The sequence below is a fragment of the Trichomonascus vanleenenianus genome (genome assembly GCF_965637985.1).
Source record: "Trichomonascus vanleenenianus strain CLIB 3782 genome assembly, contig: TRVA0_003S, whole genome shotgun sequence".
Lineage (NCBI taxonomy): Eukaryota > Fungi > Ascomycota > Dipodascomycetes > Dipodascales > Trichomonascaceae > Blastobotrys > Blastobotrys vanleenenianus.
The window spans coordinates 199,834-226,867 of NW_027481884.1; the positions used below are offsets into that span (position 1 = coordinate 199,834).

The 27,034-nt window shown below is 48.2% G+C and overlaps 12 protein-coding genes across 12 annotated transcripts; 7 read left to right on the forward strand and 5 right to left on the reverse strand.

Annotated features, from left to right (window-relative positions):
• Positions 1–1,172: 1,172 nt before the first annotated feature.
• On the forward strand, positions 1,173–2,534 carry TRVA0_003S02036 (uncharacterized protein; the record flags this gene model as incomplete). The annotated part of the gene is made up of 1 exon (XM_076682472.1): positions 1,173–2,534. The coding sequence occupies one exon, from the start codon at positions 1,173–1,175 to the stop codon at positions 2,532–2,534; it is 1,362 nt and encodes a 453-aa protein (XP_076543255.1).
• A 1,693-nt stretch (positions 2,535–4,227) lies between these two features.
• Positions 4,228–5,401, forward strand: HOG1 (mitogen-activated protein kinase HOG1; the record flags this gene model as incomplete). The annotated part of the gene is made up of 2 exons (XM_076682473.1): positions 4,228–4,244; positions 4,297–5,401. 2 exons carry the CDS (start codon positions 4,228–4,230, stop codon positions 5,399–5,401), a joined length of 1,122 nt encoding a protein of 373 aa, XP_076543256.1.
• Positions 5,402–6,484: 1,083 nt separating this feature from the next.
• TRVA0_003S02080 (uncharacterized protein) lies at positions 6,485–6,780 on the forward strand (the record flags this gene model as incomplete). The annotated part of the gene is made up of 2 exons (XM_076682474.1): positions 6,485–6,528; positions 6,621–6,780. The coding sequence occupies 2 exons, from the start codon at positions 6,485–6,487 to the stop codon at positions 6,778–6,780; spliced, it is 204 nt and encodes a 67-aa protein (XP_076543257.1).
• Positions 6,781–7,595: 815 nt separating this feature from the next.
• GAP1 (amino acid permease) lies at positions 7,596–9,338 on the reverse strand (the record flags this gene model as incomplete). The annotated part of the gene is made up of 1 exon (XM_076682475.1): positions 7,596–9,338. One exon carries the CDS (start codon positions 9,336–9,338, stop codon positions 7,596–7,598), a length of 1,743 nt encoding a protein of 580 aa, XP_076543258.1.
• A 2,471-nt stretch (positions 9,339–11,809) lies between these two features.
• On the reverse strand, positions 11,810–13,870 carry IRC3 (double-stranded DNA-dependent ATPase; the record flags this gene model as incomplete). The annotated part of the gene is made up of 1 exon (XM_076682476.1): positions 11,810–13,870. One exon carries the CDS (start codon positions 13,868–13,870, stop codon positions 11,810–11,812), a length of 2,061 nt encoding a protein of 686 aa, XP_076543259.1.
• Positions 13,871–14,803: 933 nt separating this feature from the next.
• On the forward strand, positions 14,804–15,799 carry GCY1 (aldo/keto reductase; the record flags this gene model as incomplete). Its single annotated transcript, XM_076682477.1, has 1 exon — positions 14,804–15,799. The coding sequence occupies one exon, from the start codon at positions 14,804–14,806 to the stop codon at positions 15,797–15,799; it is 996 nt and encodes a 331-aa protein (XP_076543260.1).
• A 2,428-nt stretch (positions 15,800–18,227) lies between these two features.
• Positions 18,228–19,709, forward strand: TAM41 (putative phosphatidate cytidylyltransferase; the record flags this gene model as incomplete). The annotated part of the gene is made up of 2 exons (XM_076682478.1): positions 18,228–18,233; positions 18,309–19,709. The coding sequence occupies 2 exons, from the start codon at positions 18,228–18,230 to the stop codon at positions 19,707–19,709; spliced, it is 1,407 nt and encodes a 468-aa protein (XP_076543261.1).
• A 252-nt stretch (positions 19,710–19,961) lies between these two features.
• On the reverse strand, positions 19,962–20,780 carry IST1 (Ist1p; the record flags this gene model as incomplete). The annotated part of the gene is made up of 2 exons (XM_076682479.1): positions 19,962–20,609; positions 20,664–20,780. 2 exons carry the CDS (start codon positions 20,778–20,780, stop codon positions 19,962–19,964), a joined length of 765 nt encoding a protein of 254 aa, XP_076543262.1.
• A 272-nt stretch (positions 20,781–21,052) lies between these two features.
• Positions 21,053–22,897, forward strand: VPS27 (vacuolar protein sorting-associated protein 27; the record flags this gene model as incomplete). Its single annotated transcript, XM_076682480.1, has 1 exon — positions 21,053–22,897. One exon carries the CDS (start codon positions 21,053–21,055, stop codon positions 22,895–22,897), a length of 1,845 nt encoding a protein of 614 aa, XP_076543263.1.
• Positions 22,898–23,008: 111 nt separating this feature from the next.
• On the reverse strand, positions 23,009–24,335 carry ORC5 (origin recognition complex subunit 5; the record flags this gene model as incomplete). The annotated part of the gene is made up of 2 exons (XM_076682481.1): positions 23,009–24,250; positions 24,306–24,335. The coding sequence occupies 2 exons, from the start codon at positions 24,333–24,335 to the stop codon at positions 23,009–23,011; spliced, it is 1,272 nt and encodes a 423-aa protein (XP_076543264.1).
• A 204-nt stretch (positions 24,336–24,539) lies between these two features.
• On the forward strand, positions 24,540–25,495 carry RAD14 (DNA repair protein RAD14; the record flags this gene model as incomplete). The annotated part of the gene is made up of 2 exons (XM_076682482.1): positions 24,540–24,566; positions 24,614–25,495. The coding sequence occupies 2 exons, from the start codon at positions 24,540–24,542 to the stop codon at positions 25,493–25,495; spliced, it is 909 nt and encodes a 302-aa protein (XP_076543265.1).
• Positions 25,496–25,575: 80 nt separating this feature from the next.
• Positions 25,576–26,889, reverse strand: ATG42 (vacuolar serine-type carboxypeptidase Atg42p; the record flags this gene model as incomplete). Its single annotated transcript, XM_076682483.1, has 1 exon — positions 25,576–26,889. The coding sequence occupies one exon, from the start codon at positions 26,887–26,889 to the stop codon at positions 25,576–25,578; it is 1,314 nt and encodes a 437-aa protein (XP_076543266.1).
• Between the last annotated feature and the right edge of the window lie 145 nt (positions 26,890–27,034).

Here is a 27,034-nt window from a genome sequence, read left to right on the forward strand (position 1 = left end):
TCTTTCGGTTTGCACGATAGTTCAAGAAATGAAAAAATAAGACGACGTTTTGGCCCCACCGCTTTTTTCGGCTGCCCCCGTCGCGGGGGACCGTTACGCGTACGCGTACGACGTGGGGTTACATCCCGGGCCATTTAGCGTTATTGCACTGGCATTTATTGATCTAGATCTGAGAGCTCTAGCTAGATCAGCTAGCTAAACTTGCGTGGAGGTCTAATGTACTCTGTGATTGAGGAATTGACGGGTTATAAGCGGATGATAGCACACTTGTGGGCCAGCCCCCAAACCCCCGTAGCTCCGCTTCGCGGAGAGTCTCTACATATCAGCCCCCAAGGCAAATCAAGGGGCGCTTGAATTGACTGACTCTATCGCTATCGATTTAAAATGACACCATACCGGCGAAGAAACAATTATGGAGACATGTCAGTAATATACAGTGCTGTTACGAGTGTCCAGGATTGTAACGTTTCGGTAGAATGTCCTACTTTAGCAGATCAGAACCTGCTGTATTGTACCGTAATGTGAGATGTGCATAATCCGTGATACCATGAGTGTACTTCTGCTCTGGATATCGGAGCTATGAGCGACTCGTTTCAAGGTATATTTGCTGCCTGATGCTATACAATTCCTGGATAGCTTTAGAGTTGTATTTCATTATTCGTTTGGCATGACTGAGAATAGCATGGCTCATAGTTAACTACTGGTACTAAATATGGCCCTGGAACATGAAAAACTTACTGAAGAATCACAGCACTGTTATCTCCTTCCTAGTGGAATATGGAAGTAGATTCGTTCCTATTATGAAGGCCTTCTTTGCTACTGCTGTTATTTTTTATATAACCTAATACATTTTGTATTTTGTTACAAATAGTAGATGTAGTACATGGTTTCGTGCCGGGCTCTCATCTGCGTGCTACAATAGAGCTGAACCAGGGGATGCTGCCCTAACTGCTCAAAAGACAATTGACCAACAGTGTTATCGCCTGCTAGGTATACACGTGAATCGAAACATATAACTGCGGCATGGATAATTATACTGAGACTTCAACGTAAAATGATATGTAAGATGTAACCCTCATTTGCTAGTCTCCTGAACCTCATCGATAGAACATCACAGCCTTCCCCACTCGAATCCCTCATAGTAGTGAACATATCATCAACTGAACGCCAGCATGCTCTCGACGCTTCCAGTCGAGATCTTAGAAAAGATAATCACATATGCTAGGAAAGATGTTTCCACACTGCGTTTAACATGCCGCAAAATAAACAGCGCTTCGTTGCCTGTAACATGGCGTCAAGTTAATATAACGAGCAGCGGTGATTTCAAAAATGCGTTTTTCAAATATTGGATGGATAGCGAGAAGCTAGTGGAAATTATTAGTCTATACAAGGACTATATACGACTAGTTAAGCTTACGATGAGCGGATATGAACAAGTGGAAAGGTGCGAAAAGGTGCCCGAAATACTAGACCTGATATGGAAAAAAGCGAGGGGAGTCCGGAGTGTGGACATTTGCCTTGAAGAATCATTGCTGCGAAAGGATCCAGTTGTACGCGACTGGCTTCATACTATTACTGAACCATTCCAAGAATCCGAACCACCACTAGTAGCTGTCGAGTACTACAGCGAACCGGAATATGATAATAGCAACTTCTTCAATGATACACGAACAACGGTACTGATGATCATGCGGATGAAAAACCTTAAATCCTTTGAATTCAGTATGAAGCTTGACAGGATGGCTCTAGATGTGGGCTTCTTCCGGGACGTGGGTAAGTATATTAACGACTTTAACTTCAATGCCGACCCTCTCACCATTCTCACCTTCAATGACGCAATAAAGCATTGCACTAGCCTGCGATCGTTCTATTTGCATTTTGCAGCAGTTGAAGGTAGAGAAGATGGCAACTACGAGTACAGGCTCCCTGACTCTGTGCAATCGGTGACACTCAATTCTGACGGTCGGTTCATTCACACTATCCGTGGAGCCCAGGTTACTAGCCTTGTGCTCGCGGGTGACGAACGCATAAAAGTTTGTGGAACAATGCCAAATTTGAGTGTTATCAAGATTGATGGAATAGTGCAGGGCGATCCTGAAGGAGTCGCATGCTTCAAGTCGTTGGTTAAGGCGAGTAGACACCTCAAAACGGTCTACATTGGCGACATGTTTGCACCTGCAACTACGCAGATTGCTGAGATTTTGGATCGTCGAGTTCACATTTCCAGGTTATTGCTTATGGATATATCTTTCGCTGAAGCAATGGCTGTTGTACCTGCAATGACGATGAGGGGGAGTGTTGCAGCATATCTTACGCACGACGACGCGGAGAATACAGAACTCATGTGGCATTATACAGGGTTGCTATTGAAAAAGGCTCCTGGGTTGGCCCACCTTAGCCTTCATATCAGGCCCTTTTTCTCTGCCGAGTCTTCTTTCTCACCACTACCGGGATACACCAAAGAGGTGATGCCCGGGTGGTATAACGTAGACTTGGATCGGGTTAAACAGCGTCTATTAGAGTCACCGGAATAGGCCTTCATATCTTTTATTAATCTAAACTATGTCATTCTAATGCACTAGTGGTAAATATCAAACTGCTCAATTTGTAAAGCATGCTGGAACATGTCTGGAAGCCATTGAATGGTCTAACAAACTCCAATAAATCATATTTGCAAGAATACATTTAGTATTAAGACTTTTTGCCAACGAAACATGGAACAGTAGCCTGTATGAGCTCAATTGCATACCCGAGAGAGTGCAGCTACCCCCCACAAAGTGCAGCAAACAGGGGCTGCCTTATCCAATTGACCCATTCCTTTAATTTGGGCCTACTAGTAGTGTTATTCGAGGGCCAGCCCTCGAGCTCCCGCAGTGGGGGCTCTGCCCCCAAACCCCCATTACGGTTCCTTTCAACAGATTAGTTAGAGCTTGCAACAGTGTAACAAACTTTGTAGTGTCCAAGATTCCATGCTTAGAGCTTAAAACAGGGTAATATTTTAGTTGCATTGGCGTCAGATCGTGCAATAACCCCATACAAGGCTTGGTCAGCTTGCAAGTCTGAAGTTGATGTCCTATTCTAAAGAGCTTCCAAGGTCCTCTATAATATAGGCTCACTTCATTGAACCTTTTTTACAACACTATCTTATTTGATGAATGTATGGTGAACCGCAGAATCTAGCTAAGGAAAGTCCTCCCAGCAACTATGGTATACTGTACTTTATGCAACCGGTGCATTAGGGAAATCAAGCTGAAAAGACGCTATATACGTGGTAGCATAATCTAGGATTGACTACCGTGGTATTACAAATGTAGCACGGTACTCCTTAAGTGGAAATTGCGGAACTCGGTGGAGTGTCGCGGGCATAAAACTCGGTATGAGTTCATACTCGCCGTAGCCACGTAGCATTGAGCCAGAATCATACGTACAGTAATGGAATGCTGGGCTCACATGAGCTGAACTACGGCATTTTTTTAATGTTGGAAATAGCAACAGTTTATACAGTTGACTAGAAGCTTTGAAAGAAAACTTCTTAATAGCATGTTAGGTTGAAATTTGAAATACTGTACTATTATAAGTACTGGAACAACTACCTGGTACTACGTATCATTTAGACAGTAACTTGGTCAGTACAAGTCGTACCGCAGTATCTACAATATCCAATAGTTGCAATTCTGTATTACTTTACGCAGTCTAATTTCGGCATATATCACGCTGTAACTAGTAGCCAGCCATCCGTACCTATTCATAGCGATCTGGCTCAGGCTATGTCAATTTGGACCACAAAAGCGTCAAAAAGATGTACATAACTAGTAATGCAATTGTAAAATACCATTGGTAATGCGATATAAACGAGGTATCACGAGCTTATGGTGTAACTGCAGCTACCCGAGAGGTGCGGCTAGGCTCCAAATGGCAGCTTACCAAGGTGTACTTAATTGAAGAAGACACCCAAAAATCAACCAAAGACACAGTCCCCTCCGCGCAGCGGAGCCACGGGAGCTCGAGGGCTGGCCCTCGAATATCCTCGCTCTCAGCTGTGCGTCGCCAAGTCGTTTTTTGCAAAAGCTGCGACTCAGGTGTAATGACATCACCAGGCCTGTCAAAATTTTCTGCGGTGGTGGACCGTGCGTGGGACGCGCCCCCCCCCCCCAGCAGCTGGGAGACGGGGGGAACACGGCATCTCTTGACACTATCGTTCCAAACGTTGGCGATACATAGAAAACCATGGCGGACTTCATCAGGTAGGCTTTTTTTGTGGTTTGATAGAAACGGAAATGACTAACAAAATGGCAGGACACAGATATTCGGCACGTGCTTTGAGATCACGAGCCGGTACGTCGACTTGAACCCGGTCGGCATGGGCGCGTTCGGGCTGGTGTGCTCAGCCAAGGACCAATTGACGGGCCAGAACGTGGCGATCAAGAAGATCATGAAGCCATTCTCGACGCCAGTACTGGCGAAGCGAACTTATAGAGAGCTCAAACTGCTCAAGCAGCTGCGCCACGAGAACCTCATCACTTTGAGCGACATATTCATCTCGCCGCTGGAGGACATATACTTCGTCACGGAGCTGCTAGGCACAGACCTGCACCGGCTTATCATCACTCGGCCGCTGGAGAAGCAGTTCGTGCAGTACTTTCTGTACCAGATCCTAAGAGGGCTCAAGTACGTGCACTCGGCGGGTGTGGTGCACCGCGACCTCAAGCCCAGCAACATCCTCATTAACGAGAACTGCGATCTCAAGATCTGCGACTTTGGTCTGGCGCGTATCCAGGACCCACAGATGACGGGCTATGTAGCGACACGGTACTACCGTGCACCCGAGATCATGCTCACCTGGCAGAAGTACGATGTCGAGGTCGATATATGGTCCGCCGCGTGCATCTTTGCCGAAATGCTGGAAGGAAAGCCGCTCTTCCCGGGCAAGGACCATGTTCATCAGTTCTCCATCATCACGGAGCTGCTGGGGTCGCCGCCTGATGACGTTATCAACACCATTGGCAGCGAGAACACGCTGCGCTTCGTAAAATCGCTGCCCAGGCGGGAGCGTATCCCACTCTCCCACAAGTTCCCCAACGCTGACCCGGATGCCATAGACCTCATGGAGCGCATGCTGGTGTTTGACCCTAAGAAGCGAATCACCGCAGCTGACGCCTTGGCGCATCCGTACCTGGCGCCTTACCATGAGCCCAGTGACGAACCCGTCGCCTCGGAGCGCTTTGACTGGTCTTTTAATGACGCTGACCTACCCGTCGATACCTGGAAGGTCATGATGTATTCCGAGATCCTCGACTTCCACAACGTCGACCAGTCTGAGCTGCAACAACCCACTCCAAGTGAGTTCGACAATGGCAAGCCCGCCCCTGCCGTCCCGGCAGCCCCTGAAATGACCAACTAACTTATACGCATATATTATTATATATTTTTTCACCCGTAGGCCTTTTGATTTTCTGCCAACCCCACTGGCAGCTCCACTGCGGGGAGTCCGACAAAAGAACAACCCAATTCTCACGATCCTCGTAAGCGTTCAGCCTTTCGATTGGGGGAATCCTTCCCCCAAACCTCCTGGTAGCTCCGCTGCGCGGAGTCCACTCAATTCTCACAATCCCGGAAAGTCTTGAGAACTGAGGAGCATACACTACCCGATTCCATGACTTTAGAAATTTTTAAAATTTCTTATCTTGGCCATTGTCAAAATCCTAGAGATATTTACAATGCTCGAAGTGTCTTGCGAAGACAAAAGCTTAGTAACGACACACCAATTGGATTGCTATACAGGACTACAGAAAGACTACTGGAAATATGCTATTAAGCAGGATGCAGAAGGACATGTTCTCCTTTTTATGTTTGCCCATCCAGAGTCAATCCGATATGCTAAGCAATATAATAGGGTATTCCTCATGGGTTGCACCTATAAGGCAAATCGATATAAGATGCCTCTGTTGCATATTGTTGGTGTCACACCATCATTTGCAACATTCAGCGTTGCGTTCTGTTTTATGCACAACGACCAAGAATAGAGCTATATCTGGGCTTTAAAGACTTTCTTCTCATTTGTTGACCCTCTTCCCGTTGATCCGGTTCTCTGTACAGATCGCGATCTAACTTTGTTAAATGCAATTAAGGCTGTGTCCAGGGGGTCCGCACCTACTTGGCATATTGCTACCAATGTCCTACAAATACAAAGCAGCATTTTGACAATGGCCAAGATAAGAAATTTAAAAATTTCTACAGTCATGGAATCAGGTAGCGTATGCTCCTACTGAGCATGATTATTATACCAGGCTGTCAAAAGTTTGAGGTCGCATATAAAACAATCCCAGCTGCCCTTCAATACCTTAAGGAAACCTGGCTAGTTCATAAAGAGAGATTTGTCGTGGATTGGACACGACAATATTTCCATCTTGACAATTCAGCTACGTCACGAGTTGAAGGTGCACATTGCTACTTATAAGGGTCTCTAGATGGTTTTCCTGGAGATATGCTGAGTACATTTGAGAAAATTACAAATGCCGTAGAAGCACAGTACGCAAATCTTGAGCTTGATTTCAGAGCAGTTCAAAAATTGAACGGTCAGTTATAGCTTCAGAGCACCTATATGCTAACATTGTGACTAGGACTTCTCGATTTTCTATCAATAAAATTGATGAGCAGGTTAAAAGGGTGAGATGTGCTACAGCTCCGTTACCTGCTTGCACAAATGGTTTTTCGAAAACGATGGGTCTTCCCTGTGCGCATCGAAATTTCCAGTTTATTAGCAAGGAATTAAGCTATTAAATTGACAGATATCCATCAATTCTGGAGAACTGGCCTTTTTGAAGGTATACAGGAGCGTCTTCCGCTCCTAGAGCATCCAATCCCTTCATCCATAGCCAGGCAACCCGTATCTAGGCAATCCATAGCTCAACCCATACCGGATCAATCGGAGCAGAACAATGACGGTGAGACTATGCGTCAATCGGAGGAAGTCGATGAATGCGTGATTATGAATTGGTGGAACAGGGCGCCATCAAAGTGCTCTACATGTAACAAAGTTGGTCACACGCGGAGTACATGTTCCATTAAAGAAGAGAGATTTACTTTTATGTTAATTTTGAATTGCGTTAAATAACAGAGATTTGCTTCCATATATATCAATTTTGAATTGCCTATTGTCATGCTGCGTAGATGAAATTAAATTTCTGTCCTCAATTCCTTTCCTATATCGAGTTATGGCTGACAGCCTCATTTGACTTGCGTTGCCATGGTATTCAAGTTTTGGACCTGGCGTTACTAACCGCTTACGTAACTTGGTGTCCGGAGTGAAAGTGTTGGAGTCGAGTAGGCGCCCTTTCGAAGATGGCTTTCAATGTCATCACACGACGAATATATACATCAATGAGCCCATGTTCAAAAGTTCCAAATAGTATGGTCCTCCGCGAAGCGGAGCTACGGGGGGTATGGGGGGCTGACCCCCCATGACGTATGGGAAGAGTAACAGGGTATTCAAATACCGGTAGTCACATTTAAGCATATGGAGGGAAGGCAGAGTAAATAGAAAGAGTTCATTAAAACGAGTACATAAATAAACAAATCGTTAGTGTATCAAATTCTTAACACCAGAATCGGTAGGTTCGGTAGAAGAAGTTCTTGGAGGCGATGTACTGCTTCTCCTCCTCGAGCTCCTGCTGGAGTCGGTCGATGTCGACCTCTCGTCGGCCAGAGTTGAGGTCCATGTCCTTGGTTCGCACGATTGGCGATCGCTTGTAGATCTTGTGGCCAATGTAGAAGGCAATGATGATTGGTGCGGCAAGGTACTTCTGGAAGAAGTAGGAGGCGTTTGGCGAGCCACCCTTTGGCCACACGGCGACCCAGAACTGACCCACGAGAATGCAGACGTTGATGATGAGACCGAGCCACGAGCCGTAGACGCCAACCTGGGATCGGAATGGAATATCCTCGAGAGATCGGCCCTGGACCTTGTAGGCTCGTCGGAATCGGATGTGGCACAGGTTAACGGAGCCCCAGGTGAAGATGAGCGAGAGACCAGTCAAAGCCATAAGCCAGTTGAACACCTCAGTCTGCTTGTCAGAAGCGGACAGGAAACAGAGGAGACCGAAAACGCAAGTGATGCCAATACCCCACAGTGGTCGACCGCCCTTGTCGATGTAGCCCAAGAACTTTGGAGCCAGGCCCTGGTGGGCCAGCGCAGCAAGGGTTCGAGAGCAGCCGTAGACGGCAGAGTTACCGACCGAAATGACAGCAATCATAATGACAACGTTGAACACAGATGGCAGGCCGCTGATACCGGCGTTGGTAATGGCAATGACGAACGGAGAGGCCTTGATGTCGACACTCGAGGCACCGAGAAGGTGAGGATCATTGAATGGCACAAGCAGACCAACGATACTAAGGGACACGATGTAGAAGAGTGTGATTCGCCAGAAGACCTGCTTGACGGCCCGTGGCAGCGTCTTTCGCGGGTTCTCGGTCTCAGCAGCGGCCAGACCAGCCAGCTCGGTACCGGTGAAGGAAAAGGCGGCACCCACATAAACGGTGGTAACAGCCTTGAACTGCTCGCCCGCGGTTTTACCGTTGAAGGCACCCGGGTCAGTCCAGTACTTTCCGCCAATGTAGCCGCCCTTTGGAGCGCCACCGCAGTTGATGACGATACCGAGAATGATGAAGCCAATGACGGCGGTGACCTTGATGATGGAGAAGATGAACTCAGCCTCACCGTAGCCCCGAACGCCAAACAGGTTGATGATGACGACCAATACGTAGAAGATGGCGACCCATGCGGCCGGGTTGATGTCGGACTGCCAGTAGCCAATGGTGATGGAAGCGGCGACAAGCTCGAGAGGAAGAACGACAAGCCACTGGACAGCGTAGTTCCAGCCGACGGCGAAACCCCAGGACGGATCAATGAATCGAGTGCAGAAAGTAGAGAAGGCACCAGAGACGGGGAAAGTCACGGCCAATTCACCAAGAGCATTCATGGTGCAGAAAAGCATAATACCAATGATGGCGTAGCCGATAATCAGCGCGGCTGGACCACCAGTCGCCAACATGGAGCCGGAACCGACAAAGAGACCAGTACCAATGGCACCGCCAATGGCGATCATCTGTAGATGACGGTTCTTAAGCTTTCGAGCGAGCGGCGAGTGGGCCGTCATGTGGGCGGCTTTCTGGAGCTCGGTCATGTTTTCGGCGCCCTCAATGGCCTCCATGTCGGCCTGTCTGAACGAGTCCTTGACCCGCTCCCATCGCGAGAGCTGGATCTGCTCGACTGGCTCGATAACGACCTTGTCGTGTGTGATCTCCTCGACGTTGGAGTCGTATTTCTCAGCGCCCATTGTGATTTATCTATTATTAATTGGTGATTTGACCTTCCAATGGGTTGATTAGATTAGATTTGATCCAATGGGAGTGAAATTAGAATTGAATGACCCAATCGGAGTGAAAAGTCAAAAAAAACCCTGATTAGCCAAGAGACAATCCAAAGGCGAGCTGGGGGGACATTTATACACCAATGGAATTGCCCTCAACTGCATGTCAATCGGCATTTCCCTTGCTGATCGTCACTGGCAACTCCTAATTCGGCCGCATGGGTTACGAGGAGGGGTTAAAACGGACAGAAACAGACACGCCCACCTGTCTATGCCCCGCGGTTCGCTGTTTCGAAGAGGACGTATACGTATGATACGATTTTACCATGGTGCCGGGGCCGTGAATGGACGTACCCTCAGAGCTATCAATCTATCAATTTATCAATCTTTTTGGAGTATTTCCACTAATCTGTTAGAATATATATCGAGATTCGAATCTCTTCAGAGATCTGTGTATAGCGCATAGCCGCATTTATTTTTGTTTTTTTTTCCTGCGCGGTGGTCAACAGCTTTTGGTACGGTCGTTTTGCATGGTGAATCAAAGATACAGTCCGGTGTGTGATAAGCGTCCGCTTACAAAAGCAATTTAAGGGGCCCGCACTGCATTATCCAAGACATTGTCGCCTTAAGCCCATAAGTGATCGGCTTTGCCCCCATACAGTGTGTGGACCTAAGCAGTCCAGACCCGCTAGCGACCCCTCAAGTGTCGACGAGGAGGAGAAGAGCATCGCTCAAAACTCATCTCATCTCGGTCTCGGTGTATTGGTGGGCTGCTTCCTTGCTGCATTTTCTCTTCAGGTTACCCGTTTGGGGTAAGCCGTTGGCCCATCGTTCACCTTTGTTCCAGCTCGGCCAAATTTTTTTATTCCTTCCTCGAGGTTATACACGGCTAGGGTCGACCCGTAGGGCTGAATTCTCGTTGGCTAGAGATTAGTGGAAACGTATGATATTCCATACAGCGTGGTTGGTCCGACTGCGAATGCATGGTATTAATTCTGCGCGTGGTACGAGAGAAACTCGTGCGTTCTGGGTGGTGCATTGCAGCAAAGTACACATCCATACTCATGTGTCCCATCGTTGCCCGAAACGAGCAGACCCAACACGGGAACCGTTGCGCTCATCACCGCGGAACGAGATCAACATCTTGTTTGCTTCGTCATCTGATCCACATTATTTTTTTTTTCAGCAAATTCTTCGCCTTGGCAGACGACTCTAAGAGCACAGAAGTACAGTCAGTCGACTGATCTTCTATTTTTCCCCACACTCGAAGCGTTCGTTTTAGCGGGTGGAAAAAAAAAAGGTCTCACGCGTGCACACAGCTCCAACGGTTCTTGCTAGCCGGTGTCAGCGCAGCGGTACGTGGCCTGCCCGGGGCCTCGGTTACTGCTGCACATTCCAGCACGGGCCAAGACTCGATGACGATGGCATCCCCGGGTATCTCTCGGCTGTTGATGGAGGCCATACGATACACTTGAGAAATGCATTATCAGCTCAGAGATTGCCTTATCGATAAGGTAGGGCCAATATATCATTAATTTAAGCCACACATACTTCCTTCGCCCACTAGCCTTTTGTGATTTGACCTAACTTCGGCGTTCGGGCAAGCCTTGATAGTCGCGACGGATGCCATTCCCCGAACAATAGTAGTACTAATGGGTTCCTAGGGGCATAATCGACACTGTGCAGCCAATCACAATTGCCGGGGTTTTGCTTTTCACACTGCAACCCTCTCCTCTGCCCCCCGCTGCTACCCCCCTCATCTATAGAACATATTGAGCCAGTGCGGAATATAATGCAAGGGTGGACAACTATACATGGCCCCTCAGTTTGGATTCCTTGTCAATAATTAACCCCACAACTGAATTGTGGAGAAGGGTTTTGTTATTTTTCTACAGCCCCAGGCAAATCGAAATGTTGGAGATGTAGACGGTGTTCCAAAGGACCCATTACGTGGCGAGACAGAGCTTATGCGCAGTTCCCCTCCGCTATGCATACGGTTTCCGAAGAGTTTCTTCTCCAGCGTCATCGCCTTCCTCTAACGGTTTTGCAGCCAAGTCTCGATCGCCATCATCGCACCATCATCGCTTACATATGCCTGAGTCTGGGGAGCGCACGCCAGATCGGTACACCGTATAGCGCTTTCTTCCCTAAAAGCATGAACAAGCGGGGTGGGTTAGCGACACGAAAACAACGCATGGAATTGCATTATCAAGGGCTTTATTGTGTTCAGCCAAGAAATCGAAAATGAGCCGTAGGATACCAGCCAAGAAATCGAAGAGCAGCCGTAGGAGACCAGCCAAAAAAAGTCAAAGGAGGCCGTCATCAGAATTCCCCGCGCTTCCGGACTTTCAGCCGCTTCATACGCCGGGGTCATCCAAACACATGATATACCTGTAATTACAGGTGCAAAGTACGTAGTACAGTACCATGTAATTACACTAGCTGACCGATCGATCGACAGCTGCAGGCGGCGTTGAAAGGTCTCTGTAGAATTGCGCATCAGCTACTCTGGTCTGGTCCAGGCCAGGCAAAGCGGCGTAGCGGGCGATCCTTGCTTCACGCCTCTGTCGCTCAACGTTGGCTTGTTCTATTGCTTGGGCCTGTCGGGCTTGCCGAACCATGAATTTGATCTGCGAAACGACTCCCATGCATTGGCACATTTGAATAAAATCGCTCAGCTCCCCTCTGCTGAGGGTGCCCCGGTCAGCCGGGTCTGTCAAGAGCACTCCCAGGCTCGATGCCTCGGCTAGCAGCTCAGGTTTGACCCGCGACGTGAGTCGCACCAGCTCCTTGAGCTGGCCCTCTGTAGGCTTAGACTCACGCCACTGACTGTCGGGGTCAAGCAAACTCTTTGGAAATATAGACGGCCGCGCCTCAATAAACGCACCAACTTGCTCCATGACCTTTGCTAGCCCTTGAATGTTCTCTCCAAGCACCTGTCGCGCAACAACGTTGGCTCTCTTGTCGTTAATCTTTGGCGGGATGGGATAGTACCGGAGCAATTTGTAAGTATCGTGCCCCGACACTACAAGACGTAGATGGCTACCAAACCCTGACAGAATGTAAGTACTCTCATTCGTGCGGAGCCAATTGAGCTTTTTGGCGTGGTCCTTTAACTGGCCCTCAATGCCCCGAGCCATGTACTCCTCGACCGAGTCATACGTTTCAAACTCTACCTTGCCAATGCTATTCCACTCGGGGCGCTCTTTCCCCCCATTCTGTTCTCTCTGATCCTCCTCTTCTAGCAGTTTTTTCAGTTCCATCATGTCTGTCTCTGGCTCAACGAGAAGTTCAGGCGGAAGCCCAAACATCTTTGGCACTGTCACGAGTTCGCTGCTCGCAGTTGACCCGACCAGATCTATAATATGACAGTGGTCCTTGCCAGGCGACTGACGCAGTCCGCGTCCAATCATCTGTGCCAACAACCCATCGCTCGTAGTCGGACGATCTAGTATAATCATGTCTATATTAGGGATGTCAGTGCCTTCGGTGAACACTCCACAGTTGATGAGCACAGGGAACTTCTGCTGCTTAAAGTCCTCTACCGTCTTCTTTCTCTCCGACCTGCGCGTATTCGAGGTCACGACTCGAGCCTCGACGCCATATCGGCGAAATTCGTTGGCAAGGTCAACGGTGTGGGCAATATCCACGGCAAACACCATGGTGGATTTGTATTTAGTGCCCCTCTGCGAATGGTGTGCCCACGCCTTGACCACGAGCTCGTTGACCAACGGCGTACTAATCGCCTCGGAAAGCGGCGCTTCCTTGTAATCACCAGTACGCTTGTTCATCTCGATGTTCGAGTAGTCAACATAGGTGCGGATTGTAGTAATCTTAACCGGACAGAGCCACCCAGTGTCAATCATGTACAGAAAGTCCCGGTGGTAAACCAGTTCATCCATGATTTTCGAAAGCGACTGTTTATCTCTGCGGAACATTGTGGCCGAGAATCCGGCAACAGCAACGTTGGAGTCTCTCACATCTGCGCCGAAATGCCTCAGAAGCTTCATGTACTGTTCGGCAGCCGCATGATGAGCCTCATCGATGATAATGAGTTTATAGTCTTTGGGGTCAAACTTCTCGAGCCGTGGCCTCCGCGTGACAGATTGGATCGATGCAATTGTCACGTCTGCCTCCCCGGATGCCTTGTGGTTCGCCATCTCAATTTCAACGCTCAGATCAGGGTTGATCGCTGTTACACGCTCATATGCCTGATGGATGAGCTCACCCCGGTGAGCCACGATGAGAACCTTGTCCCCATGTCCGTTAACTGGGTCCACTCGGCTAAGCAGGTGCGAGAATATAACTGTCTTGCCGCCACCCGTAGCCAGGCTCACGCCGATACGCCGTTTCTTCTGCCTGAACGCCTCCAAACACGCATTAATGCATTCGATCTGGTACCCTCGTAACGAGTGGCTTCCTAGAGCTCCGATAGAGTAGCTCCTACTAAGTAGGCAACTTTTTAGCAGACTGCCTCGCTGCCACAGCCTCCTTAGCATTCAAAAATCGTCTGATCAGTGGCCACACACTTAGACCGTTGGGCCATATCAGCCAGGGGGAGATTAATTATCCTCATTTTTCATGCTGAAATATACTCCTATCATGCTGATAAATCCGTAGGAGTCCGTGTTCGAGATCTTGGGTGTATCGATATGGCTCTCTCCCTCTCAGTTTCTCTGGGGTGTTTCTCCGGAGAGCCGTTAGCTGTATGCTCTCAGAGATCGCTATAACACAATCCGATTATCAATTGCAACGTCCCATCTCAGCTCTCATCAATAGCCACCTTCGAGGGAGGTCTGGAGGCAGGGCCTCCAGCTACGGGGTCTGGGGAAGCGCCCCAGGAACAAATCGAAAGGAATACAGGTATAACTATAGTAGATTCGCGAGTTGCTCCACGATACGGATACGGGCCCTCAATGCCCCGAGCTATGTGACTCCACGACTGAGTCTTACGGTTGTCCCCCACGGAAAAATGAAAAAGTGAGCCGCAGGCGGCTCAAAGTCACGTGCCTATGGTTACATAATTGGCATTAATTAGGTGCGTCGCTCGTCGGAGTAACATTCGGACGGTGTCCCCAAAAGTGTGGGGGACGGCAGTTATTCTCAACCTTCCAGGGATTTTCTGGCCAGAATTGCTCGAAAATAGTAGGTACAGCTACATACACACAATATACAGCCGGAGACAGACTTGCGGAAAAAATCCGGTGGTTTTGGCACTGCCATGGCCCGTTCCGGAAGAATGTCCTGACAGTATATCGGAGCCGGGGCGGGCGTATAGAAAGATTGGGGAAGCTGGGAGGAGGCAGGTTATGACCCCCACTTAGGGACCCGCGAAACCTGGGGGGGGGGTCTGTTGTTCATCCGCGATATTTAAACCGGTGAAATTGCCTCAATTGCTCTTTCGTAACATCTACTAAAAAACTAGAATTACAATGGTTTCCAACAAGCAGACTGTCAAGTTGAACTCCGGCTATGAAATCCCAGTCATTGGCTTGGGTACCTGGCTCTCTAAGCCACACGAGGTTGAGAACGCCGTCCAGGTCGCCCTTGAGTCTGGCTACCGACACATTGACGCTGCCGCCATTTACCAGAACGAGGAGGAGGTCGGTCGAGGCATTATTGCCTCTGGTGTCCCACGAGAGGAGATTTTCGTCACCTCCAAGCTCTGGAACAACGCCCGACGGGCCGAGGACGTTCCAAAGGCTCTTGAGAAGACCCTTAAGGACCTGCAGCTTGACTACTTGGACCTTTATCTCATCCACTGGCCAGTCGTCTTTGAGTCTACCCCAGAGTTGATTCCAAAGGACCAGAGCGGTCTTGCCAAGCTCCAGCACGTCCCACTGAAGGAGACCTGGCAGGCCATGGAGAAGCTTGTTGAGTCCGGCAAGGTTCGATCCATTGGTGTCTCCAACTTCTCCCAGCACCACATTGACGAGATCGTGAGCTTCTGCAAGATTAAGCCAGCCGTTAACCAGATTGAGGCCCACGTCTACCTGCTGCAGCCAGCTCTCAACAACTACCTCAAGAAGCACGGCATTGTGCCAACTGCTTACAGCCCACTCGGCAACAACGTCTACAACCAGCCACGAGTTATTGACGACCCATTGATCAAGAAGATTGCTGCTGACCTTAACAAGGACGTTGCCAGCGTCTTGATCTCCTACTTGATCCAGAAGGGCTTCGTGGTTGTTCCAAAGTCTGTTACTCCATCCCGAATCAAGAGCAACTTTGATGGCGTTTTCACTCTTCCAGAGGACGTTGTTAAGCAGCTCGAGAGCCTTGACAAGCACCTCCGATACAACGACCCAGTCGAGTGGGGCCAAGATGTCTTTGGCGAGCAGGGTGGTGACGCGGCTGCCCTCAAGAAGGCCAAGGCTATTGCCGCTGGTGATGAGGCTGCTCGATTCAAGAAGCCAGAGGAGCTTTAAAAAGTATTTATATTTGTAGAGACGTTTATGACAATTATATGATGAATTGGTTTATCAAAAGTTGCCATTGATTTATCTTGGTCCGGTTCCCAAAGGATGATCCCGCAGCTTATGTAGCTTACCACGAATTTAACAAATTAATGGGAGTGTATTGCGCTTCTCAAAATTAATTAAATGAATTATGGTAGGAGTCATGCTTCTGTTAGGAGATATCGTTTTGATGATTGATTCTGGTACTCTCAATGCTACCTTCCCGGGACTATTTCTCTGAAACGCCGGCATTTTTATAAAGTAATAACGGTAACAATGCAGTGCGTACCCAGTGCTAGTACAACCAAATGTATCAAGCAATTTGAATAGTGTTAATTCTTTCCGTACTGAACATATGTCTGCATTAAACGATTATGCTACAAGCGATATTACCGACATTTTGGTCCTATTACCAGCAGCTATGGTGTTACCGATACTAGGAGCTATTACGCGATAAGATATTTAGGTATCTATTGTTGGTACTTGTAGATAACCTTTATATAACTTTTTTTGGGTTTTACCCTGGTATTTCTAATAATTATTACCGGAATTGCGAAACTATGACCAGCTAACCAGATATCGGTGATTCGGGCTGTACCAGTTTCTATATATTATGTCATTTTTCATTTCTACATTTCATTCAGCTGCAATTGAATTGGTACATGTAATTGCGGGATAGTACCGGTATCATACGAGTGATACCTTGCGTCAAAAGAAAAAAAAAGTTCTTCTATTCGCACGGGCAGGTCATACCTCCAATTATGTTGAATGAATGGATCCTTATCCATTCTTTCCGTCGTAGCTACTGGTTGTGTGTCAGAGACTTGATCCCCGGTGAGTTCCTGCATTGCTGTCTATTTGCTTACATCTCCAACCATGGGAACTTCCCTCAATTTATCTTTCATGCCACCGGTGTGATTCTCCTTCGCTTCATCACCGATGTTCCGATTCCGTAGCTCGGCTATTCTCCGAACCGTTTCACTTCGGTCACTCTCCGAGCCTGTCTACATCGGTCACTCGCCGAGCCTGTCTACATCGGACATTCACCGAACCGCTATACCTCAACACAATTACCCCGCTATTCTTGGATATTTATATATTCTAACCGGCTTGTACGGCTTGTGTTAAATCAAAATATATTGTTGTTGTTACCTGTACTAGTATTATAAATCAGCACGGGTTATATAATCCATTGATGTTATTACCTTTGCCATTCAACAACATTTACTTTCGTAATATTCTTGGTTACCGGTATTATACCGGTAACAGATTCGATAGGAAAGAAACAAGAACCAATATCTCAGCCCTACCTGTTATTTTACATTTTATAATATTGAATTCCGTGTCGTTGTGCCAATTAGGCTCAATTACCTTTTGAAAAGTAAGTAATTAAGGTACTTCTCATGCGGGTTAACAGATTAACGACATTTGGAATTAAAGTTGTGACGCTAAAATGGTATAACACATGCAGGGGCAAACAATCACAAGTAACTACAATTCCACCAATATTCCCCATCATGTATCGCCAAAGACCGTCAATTGTGATGCAGCTTAGTACAACAACCTCTGATAGTAACTGGATTCGCATGTTGTACCCCAGAACCACTAAAAAGCGACATCAAATTATCGATGTAACAAGTAAAGACAACTCCCCCAATTCGCCACAGATTCAGGAATACCCATCCAAAGCAACGGGCGCAATTGGTTGGATTTCGACTTTTGCTATTTTGTCCTTGGAGCTCATATTGTGCATTCGGAACATCGCCATCCAATCCAAGTTCGGACCGCCTCTTTACCACACGGAGCAGGAACTTGCCGGAGGATTAGCCATTGTAGCTCTTCAAATACTCTTCTACTATCTTTTGTCACGAACATGTGGGTTAGACAAATGGGTGTCTACCCGAGTCTCCATCATTATTGGTGCATTTATGATGTTCATCTACATTACGTCTGGCGGCATTGCCTCCGGATATCGGTTCTGCAATGATATATTTTAATATATTTACAATTCCCCCTCTTTCTACCACTGCTATTGGCCACCTTGCTGGCACTATAGTACTCTTCGGTAACTTGGTACATGCGTCAGGAACAATTAATGTAATCGCACGGATAACGGTCGGCTACGGCAACGGGGCATTGTTGTATGCGCGGCTGACGGCGGGAAAAATTTCCCTTCATGCGGAAAACACCCTATGCTTGCGCAGGCACTATGGCCGAGTATGCCGTGTCTTTCCTGGGGTAGCTGAACATTAACCTTTTAGAAATCGGCAAGGGCACTGCAGGAGACCACGAAATTGCAGAAATAGAAGGGAATAATCGGGCTACAGGAGATCTCGGATATTCGGCATAGAAAGAGAGTTATTATATACCTCGTTGGACCACTTAACCCCGTGGAAATATGAACGTAAGTGACCAAACAAGGGGGGAGAGCATTAAAAAAGTATAGTACAAATATGAATAGGACTAACCAACCACGTAGGCAACAATTATAAGTAGAGCCTCGTCACAGGCTGCTAAACGATGTTACTCGACTATCCAGGCGACCTCCCAGTCCGAGTCAGACCGCCTCATGGCTGCTCTTGAGCAAAACCGTAACAAGAAGAAGGAGGGATCGATTCCGCTGCGATTCGAGGTGCCTCGAGAGAAGTCGCCAAGCCAACAGACGCCGTACAGCTCGCCAAACTACTTTGATCTTAATGTCAAGTCGTACAACAAGATCAACAAGTTTTCCGATCTGCCTAAAGACTTCGGGAACAACCAGCACATGTCAATCGATAACGAGCTACGGGAGCGGCTCCGGTCGACGCTGTGGAAGTTCCGGGCCCCCATTCGGTACGCTTTCGCGTACGGTAGCGGCGTGTTCAGCCAGGGAAAAGCGAGCCAGAACTCGAATCCGCAGATCGATCTCATTTTCGGCGTGTCGCACTCTCAGCACTGGCACTCGCTGAACATGAAACAGTACCCGGAGCACTATTCGTCACTACAATGGCTTGGATCGAACGCAGTTAGCCTGATCCAGGACAAGTGTGGAGCTGGCCTCTACTTTAACCCGTACGTGGAGATGAATGGGCTCAAGATCAAATACGGTGTCGTCAACATGGACACCTTGCTGACCGATCTGGCCGACTGGAGCACGCTGTACATGGCGGGTCGGCTCCACAAGCCAGTCAAGATCCTGCGGGACGAGCCGCGGCTGCGGTTTGTCAACCAGGCGAACCTCATTAGCGTGTTGCGGGCGTCGCTGCTGCTTCTGCCCGAGCGGTTCACGGAGTACGACCTGTATATGAAGATTGCGGGTATTTCGTATATGGGCGACCCGCGTATGACGTTTGGCGAGAACCCCAACAAGGTGAGGAATATTGTAGACAACCAGTTTTTGCATTTCCGCGAGCTCTACTCGCCGCTCATGGACAGCCTGCCCAACCTCGAGCTTGCTTCGACCACCGAACCATCCATAACCGGCGTCGGGCCCAACCGCGACACGGAGGTCGCGTCGCTCGTCCAGGACATGGACCCGGTGAAGCGGGGCAACATGGTGGTGAGGCTCCCCGTAAAGTTCAAGAGCAGGCTCTATGGGCGATACGCATCGGCCGTGGGCGACGGTAAGACGCCGATAGACAGCCACCAGCAGCAGGCCAAGGAGAAGGATGTCGAGAAGCACACCTCCGAGAACCCGCTCTTCTGCACTGAGTTCGACCAACGAATAGCCGCCGATAAGGCCTTGCCAGACCAGATGTCGCATGCCATTCGCCAGACCGTGGCGTGGCCTAGTCTCACCCAGTCCATGAAGGGCATCTTGACCGCTGGCGTTGGACGGTCGATCCGGTACTCGGCTGAAAAGCTGAAGAAGTACTACTCAGGCAAGAACAACCTGGCATAGAATATATATATCAACTATTTGCATTGTAATACCGAATTGTGCGTTCCACTCGGGGGCTATCCCCCGAACCCCCGTAGCTCCGCTTCGCGGAAAGTAAATTGATAACTACTGTAGTAAGAACAACAGGGCATAGATATATTTAACACCATATCTGCATTGTATATCAAATTATCCTCGGGGGCCAGCCCCCGAACCCCCGTAGCTCCGCTTCGCGGAGAGTAGACTGGTATATAGAAAGTTAATTGGCTGTGTCTACCTCTTCCGTAAAGCTTCGAATCGCTTCTTCAACGAATCCAATTCCTCCTCTGCTGCAGTCTTCGGCTTCGCATTTGCCATTGGTCGAGGCCTAGTTGGTGTAGAGTCGTCCAACTTAATCGTAGGGTGCGGGTTATCACTATTAGGTGTCGGAGCCATGACAGCAATGGGAGACTTCGGAGGCTCCCCAGGCTCCTCGTCATCGCGTATCTCCTCCTGCTCCTCCGGCGGGAGCTCGCTGAATGGCACACGGTACGCCCGAGCAATCTCACACAGATATAAAGTAACAATCTTGGGATCTGGAGGCTCTGAAGACAACCGCTTTCGTACCCTCTCCGGGACAGCGTTGTTGTGGTTTTCCAGAGCCTCGTGGACAAACTCTTTGGAAAACTTGTGGCTCAAAATCTCCTTCACCTGGTGCAGCTCCTTAACTTCAGTGCGACTGGCACAGTATATAATTGTCTTGACAGCTTCCTCGAGCCCTGGATCGCAGTCTTTCTGTTCCAACAAGGTGATTCTCGCCAGTAAAAGCTCACAATACAGCTCCAGCATCTCAAGCAGCTCAACATTGTAGTCCTCGCGAATAATGTTCTCTACTCGAATCTTTGCACTTTGCTCCTTGCCCTGTTCAAGTAGCTGAGCCAGCTATAATACCGGGGGTTAGCTCCATTATCACATGTGGGGTCGGACTTCACTCACATTACGCCTCTGCTGCTTAGCAATAGCCGTCTCCTTCTGCTGGACAAGCCTCAACCGGTTAATGGCCATCTTCAGCTGGGCCTTCAGCTTGTACTGCCATGCCTGTACCTGCGCCATTGGGTCCTCGTCAGCTCTGTTCGCTTCGAAGGCTGCAGAACCGTGGCGGGGTGGGGTGGTGAGTCGCCGCCGTGCGGCTGACCAAATGCCTCCCAAAAAGGCCGCATTGTGGCAACCACCGACACTGCCGGGACTAACGACGTTTAATAGCGACGCTTTGGCTAAGTAATCGATTCAAATAATCGACATTTGGCAATTCGATAGCAACTATTCGACATTTGGCCATTCTAGTATTAATTATTCGACATTAGAAACAGCCGGAAAATAAAGATATGTCTTGGTTTTCGTCGAGTCCGTCGATAGACGAACTGGTAGAGCGGGCCACCTCGGAGAACCTGCCGACCGGAGAGCAGGACATTGGGCTCAATCTCGAGATATGCGATATGATCAGGTCCAAGGCCGTTCCTGCGAAAGACGCCATGAGATCGCTGAAGCGGCGGCTGCTCCACAAAAACCCCAATGTGCGAATTGCCGCCCTCCATCTCATTGATACGACGATCAAAAACGGCGGAAGCCACTATTTGGTCGAGATTGCATCACGCGAGTTCATGGACACGCTCCTGCTCATAGTCAAGCCGCCTTCTGGTGTTGTGAACAACGATGTGAGGCTTTTGGCGCTGGAATACATCCAGAGCTGGGCCCAGGCGTTTGAGGGCCAGATGCAGCTGTCCTACGTAAACAAGGTATACAACGACCTTAGGAGCGAAGGGTTTCAGTTCCCAGAGCCTCGGGCCAAGTACGGTGCGTCGTTCATCGATACTTCTGCCCCGCCAGAGTGGATGGACTCTGATACCTGCATGAAGAGTGGAACGCCATTCTCGTTCGTTAACCGTAAACACCACTGTCGCAATTGTGGCGGCGTGTATATCCAGCAATACTGTCAGAACTATCTTCCGCTGCCCCATTTTGGTATTAACGAGCCTGTAAGAGTGTGTGATGATTGCTATGGCAAGCTTACCTACAAGGCGAGGAAGGGATCATTTGGCAGTGTTGTCAAGCCTAGCACGACAATTCCATATAACAGTGCACCGGTGAGTGCACCAGCCGGTAATGCTAGTGATGATGATGAGGATTTAAAGCGAGCCATACAATTGAGTTTGGAGGAGTCTCAGCGGGCCAGGGCGCCGCCACAGCCAGCGGCAGTAGCAGCACCACCGCCACAGTCAGGCCGTGCAGAAGAGGATGAAGAGGACGAAGATATGAAGGCAGCTATTGCTGCGAGCTTGCGGGACATGGAGCAGAGTAATAAAGGCAAGAATACTTCTGGTCTTTACCAAACCGAGTCGGAGCCGGAACAACCCACCAAGCTCTCTTATGATATTGACAATTCTAGTACTACGGTTGAATCACAGCAGCAAGCAGCTGTCAAACCAGACGAATTTACGCCATTGGAAGAGGAAATTTTGCATAGATACGTCCGCTTAGTGGAAGACCTCCAGCGGGCTCCGCCAGGCACGATTCTTAAAGAAGCAAAGCTCCAACAGCTTAACGACAGCGTGACTGCGCTGAGACCTAAATTGGCGCGGACTCTGGGGTCGACTATTGAAAAATACGATCAGCTAGTGGACATGCACGGCAAGCTGACCACTGTGGTTAGGTTCTATGACAAGCTACTCGAAGAGCGATTGGCATATGCCTATAATCGCCACAGTTTGGAACCACAGAATACCAGCGGATCTTATGGCTATGTACCAGTACAACAGCCTATGGGAACTGGTGGTGCTCTTGCTCCTGTGCAACAACCTATGGGAACTGGTGGTGCTCCTGTGCAACAGCCTATGGGAAGTGGTGATGCTCCTGTGCAACAACCTATGGGTACCGGAGGATACCCGTATCCAAATCAACCTACCTCGCCGCAGCATGCCAACGCCCCTCAATATGCTAACTATTCGCAGCCACAGTATCCACAATCCCAGCAGCCACAGTACCAAAACCCTACCATGCAGCCTTCGGCGCCGCCTATGGAAACTCAACAGTCTGGTTCATACCCTCCACATCCACAGGAGAGTTCTAGTTACTACCCAGACATCAACCCGCAACAGCAGAAGCCTACACAACAACAGCAGCCAGCACCTAATCCTCAAAAGCAGGATGATGCTGTACTCATTGAACTATAGAATGGATACGAATACTTACCCTTTATGATGATTTGAACACGAAGTTGCCGTCCTGAATCCATGAATTTATCGTAGCGTAGTGAGCAGTTTTGTATTATCGTAAATGCATCGTTATTCTATGAGATAGTCTTCTATCGGGAAATCTATGTCGCGAGCTAATTGTTGGACCAACGTCCAGCTGACATTAACCTTCCATTTGGCCTTGGCGTCTAGCGCATCTGCGCTGGAAGATGCCGTAATGACCAACCGTAGAGTCCGCAGCGTGGATATTTGCACTCCGATATCGATATTAGAAACCAGCTCCGAGGGAACAATGGCATGCAGAATGGCAAGCATCCGCTCTAGCTCGAAAGTTGGTGCCGCCATGAACCGAGGATTGACCTTGAGCGCTTTGCGCTGCTCAATGCCCCTCTTACTAACTCGCGCGTCCTTGGCCTTGGAAAACAGCCGAATATCGTACTTCGCCGGGGTATATGATGCCAAGTATGCCGCGATAATGAGATACTTTGTCTGTGTAGGAAGGGAATAGTTTGATAACCGATCGTATGTCGACGACTCGTTAGCGACAGTATTCTCCCCAAGCAGTGAATCGGTGATTGCCCACTCATTAACGAAATACTTTTGGCTCTCTCGATAGAGCTTTACACTATCTCCAGGCCCAGCACGGCCGTCAATAATCGGTTGAATGTATTTCGGCCATACTCGCTTAGCAGCATCTTTTACCAGAGCTAGATCCGTACCGAGATAAGGTGACAGGGCATTGATAAGCGTCTCAGTAAATCGCATCCAGACCTGACGTTGCTGCGCCTCAGCACATTTCTCCAAGAATAGCGGAGACGCGTTCGGTATCGACAAGGCCTCTTGCATGATTCTAATAGACTCTTCCTTAGAATACGGAGGAAAATAAATAGAAGGAATTGACAAGGTTTTGAATGCACCGGGCAAAAGCGTACTAATGATGAATACAACTGTGAGATTTCGAATGTTCGATTGCTCTTGGATCCGGCAAAAGTTCTGATAAAGTTCTGTCGGGTCTTCTCCAAGGCGGTCAATTCTGTCCAGGACGAGAATATGTGTTTTCCCGCCGCTGTACTTTTTGAGAATATCTTGAACGTTCGTTGCGAAGGTTGTAAAGCTCGAAATCGAGACGTATTCACCCGGATCTTTGGGTGCGTAGCTGCGGTAGATGGCTCTTACTGCTCGCTGGAACAGAATCTGTCTAGACACACATTGGTCGCCATCAACTACCGAATAATTGACTCCGCTATTCTCAAGCAGAGTCTTTAGTAGCGTTGATTTACCAGTTGACGTTGCGCCATGGAGTAGCAAGGCAGGAGGACTCTCAATCGGATTCTAAGCCATGTCAGCAAAAAAAAAAAGTCCAACCATCCGCTTTGGAGTAACATACTGAGGATAGCAAAGAGCTTAGAAGCGACATTTGAGCATCTCTACATGGGATAGCCTGTCTAATCCCAGAGAGGTCCGCATGCTTAAGAAGCATCTTCGTCATTGAGGTGAAATTTCAAAACACGGCCCAAATATTATTTTCGCGTCTTAAATTACCGGTACGGCTGAGCTTTATCAGTCGCATCATATCACCATCAATACTTGATTTCAAATTCGTCCATTTTAACAACTAACCATGAACAGCGATCAGCTAGCCAAGAAAGTGAGTTTAATACATATTTATTCCTAGCGGAGCTAATTTTGTATTAGGAAGCAAACAGACAGAGAGCACTAGACAGGCTGAAGGCGACTCGACAGCGGCTCTTAGCAACCAACCAAGCCACAGCGCAGGCCAAAGTCACTAAACCGTCTCAAGCCAGCTACTCCAACTATTTTAAAAAAGGAAATATGTCCAAGCAGAGCCGTGATGCCTCCAGGCAAGAGCTAGGTGGGCCGAGTAAGATGATCCAAAATTATATTGACTACGATTTCTCCAAGATGGAGGACTCAAAAGGTGGTTTCATTATTGATAACGAAGGTGGCGAGCCTTCCGACCGTATGACTCTTGAAGAATGGAGGGCCAAACAAAAAGACTATAAGGCACCGAAACCATTAGACGATCCGGATGCTCCAAAATGCTTTGAATGCGGTTCTACTGAGCTTGATTTTAGATTATACAACTGGTTCAAGACCCGGGTTTGTAAGCCCTGTAAAGAGAAGAAGCCAGAAAAGTATTCGCTGTTGACGAAAACAGAATGCAGAGAAGACTACCTACTTACCGATCCAGAGCTACGAGACGAGGAACTACTGCCTCACATCGAGCGGCCAAACCCTCATCAAAAGACTTACAACAACATGATGCTATATATGAGATACCAAGTTGAAGAATTTGCGTTCAAGAAATGGGGTGGTGAGGAAGGACTAGATGCCGAATACGAGCGCCGGACGGATGCAAAGCAGAAACGTAAGGACAAGAAATTCCTTCAGCAGCTGAGGGAAATGAGAAAGAAAACCAGAGCCCAAGCATATACAAAGACATTTGAAGGAGTGCACAAGCATGAATGGGGCGAGCCAACCGAGGGACTCAACAACATGGTCAGACGGAGATGTAATACGTGTGGAATGCTCAAGGAGGAGCTCAGTTTAGATTAACAGACCATGAATGGAAAGTTGCAGACTAACCAAGAAAAAAAGTGATAAGTTATCTAGCAATGATTACCTGAGTATAGATCCTATTCATTGATTTTGTAATTTCCTTTCATCCAATTATTTATCATATTCAATGCAGCTGGGGGGTTGCTGAAAGGGACCAAATGACCCGCGTGGTAAACTCGAACAAAAGTGAGAATATCATAATTCGTAATCTGGCCCACAGCTTTGTTATCAAACGTCCATGTCCTCGGTACAGTCATGTTGAACTCGCTCTGCCCCTTCCACTGAATGCTCTTCGCAACGGCTAAGTTCCCTAGCCAGTTGTAGGTAGTATCCGCGTCGCCAGCAAAGATGAGCAGAGGAATTTCTGCGTTAAGCACGTCAGTCAAATTTTGGCCCCCAGAATCGAGTTGCGCACCAGAGCGAGCAAAATCACCAATAATGGTTTGGTTACAAGCCGCAAATGATGTCTTTTCGGCACCAACAGCTTTGAGCACTTTGTCCTGGTTCATGTATTCAACATACCAAGCGTCTTGTGGATAGCACTCTGGTCCGGGTGAACAAGGGGTTGTTAAATCAAAGTAATTGCCGTGGTATTTTTGAAACGTGACCGCATCACAGAAATTAAGTGCTTCCGTACAGTTAGCCTTTCCGGCATTGCAGGCTCTGATCTTGTCAATGCACAAGGGTGTGTCCGTTGCCATTTGTTGACAGGTGGCTGCGGAAAGGAGTGAGGGATATCCGCCCTGCCCACAAAACATTGGCTGGAAGTATTGATATTGTATCGAACTGTCAATAAGACCATTACCAATAGAGAGGCTCTTGAAATTGAACCGTCGGTCGTCATGTGAGAGAATATCGGCGCCAATGTCAGCCAGGTAATGGCCAGCATCAGATTGGCCCGAGAGATGGAAGTCATTGGATTGGTACTGTGGGAATGCTTCGAAGAATGTCTCCAGAAATCGGTATATCTGCGACCCTACTTGGCTATCTTCTAGCACACTCTCATGCGCAATCGACATACCTGTCCCAGCTGGGGAATCCACATAAATGACGCTGCAATTATCATTCCAAGCATAAGGATTCTTATGCAAGGTCAAATTCCCATCAAGGTACGACGGTCCATTGACAAAAAAAGTCCCTTTGAATGATGAACAGCCAGGACCGCCGTTCAACCAAAGCATAATGGGGTCATTAGCGGGATCATTCCTGGACTCAAAAAACCAGTAGAACAGGGAGTTCTTCCCTCCAGCAACATCCACATACCCAGCATACTGATTGACGGAATCAACCCCCAGTTCAGTAACATTGTGAATGGTAATACCTTTCTTGCTCAGTGGAACCGCTGCGAAGCACTTGCACAAAAGCACTAATACAGGCAGCAAATAGAACATTATCCTTCAATTGTAGTTGAAATGGAAGAAGGAGGATTGATTAGATAACTGACGGTAATAAATGAGAGCTCATAGTACTATTAATAACAACTTCGCCAATGAGTGAAATAGAGTTGAAATTAGATCGTGAGGCTCAACTTTCAGC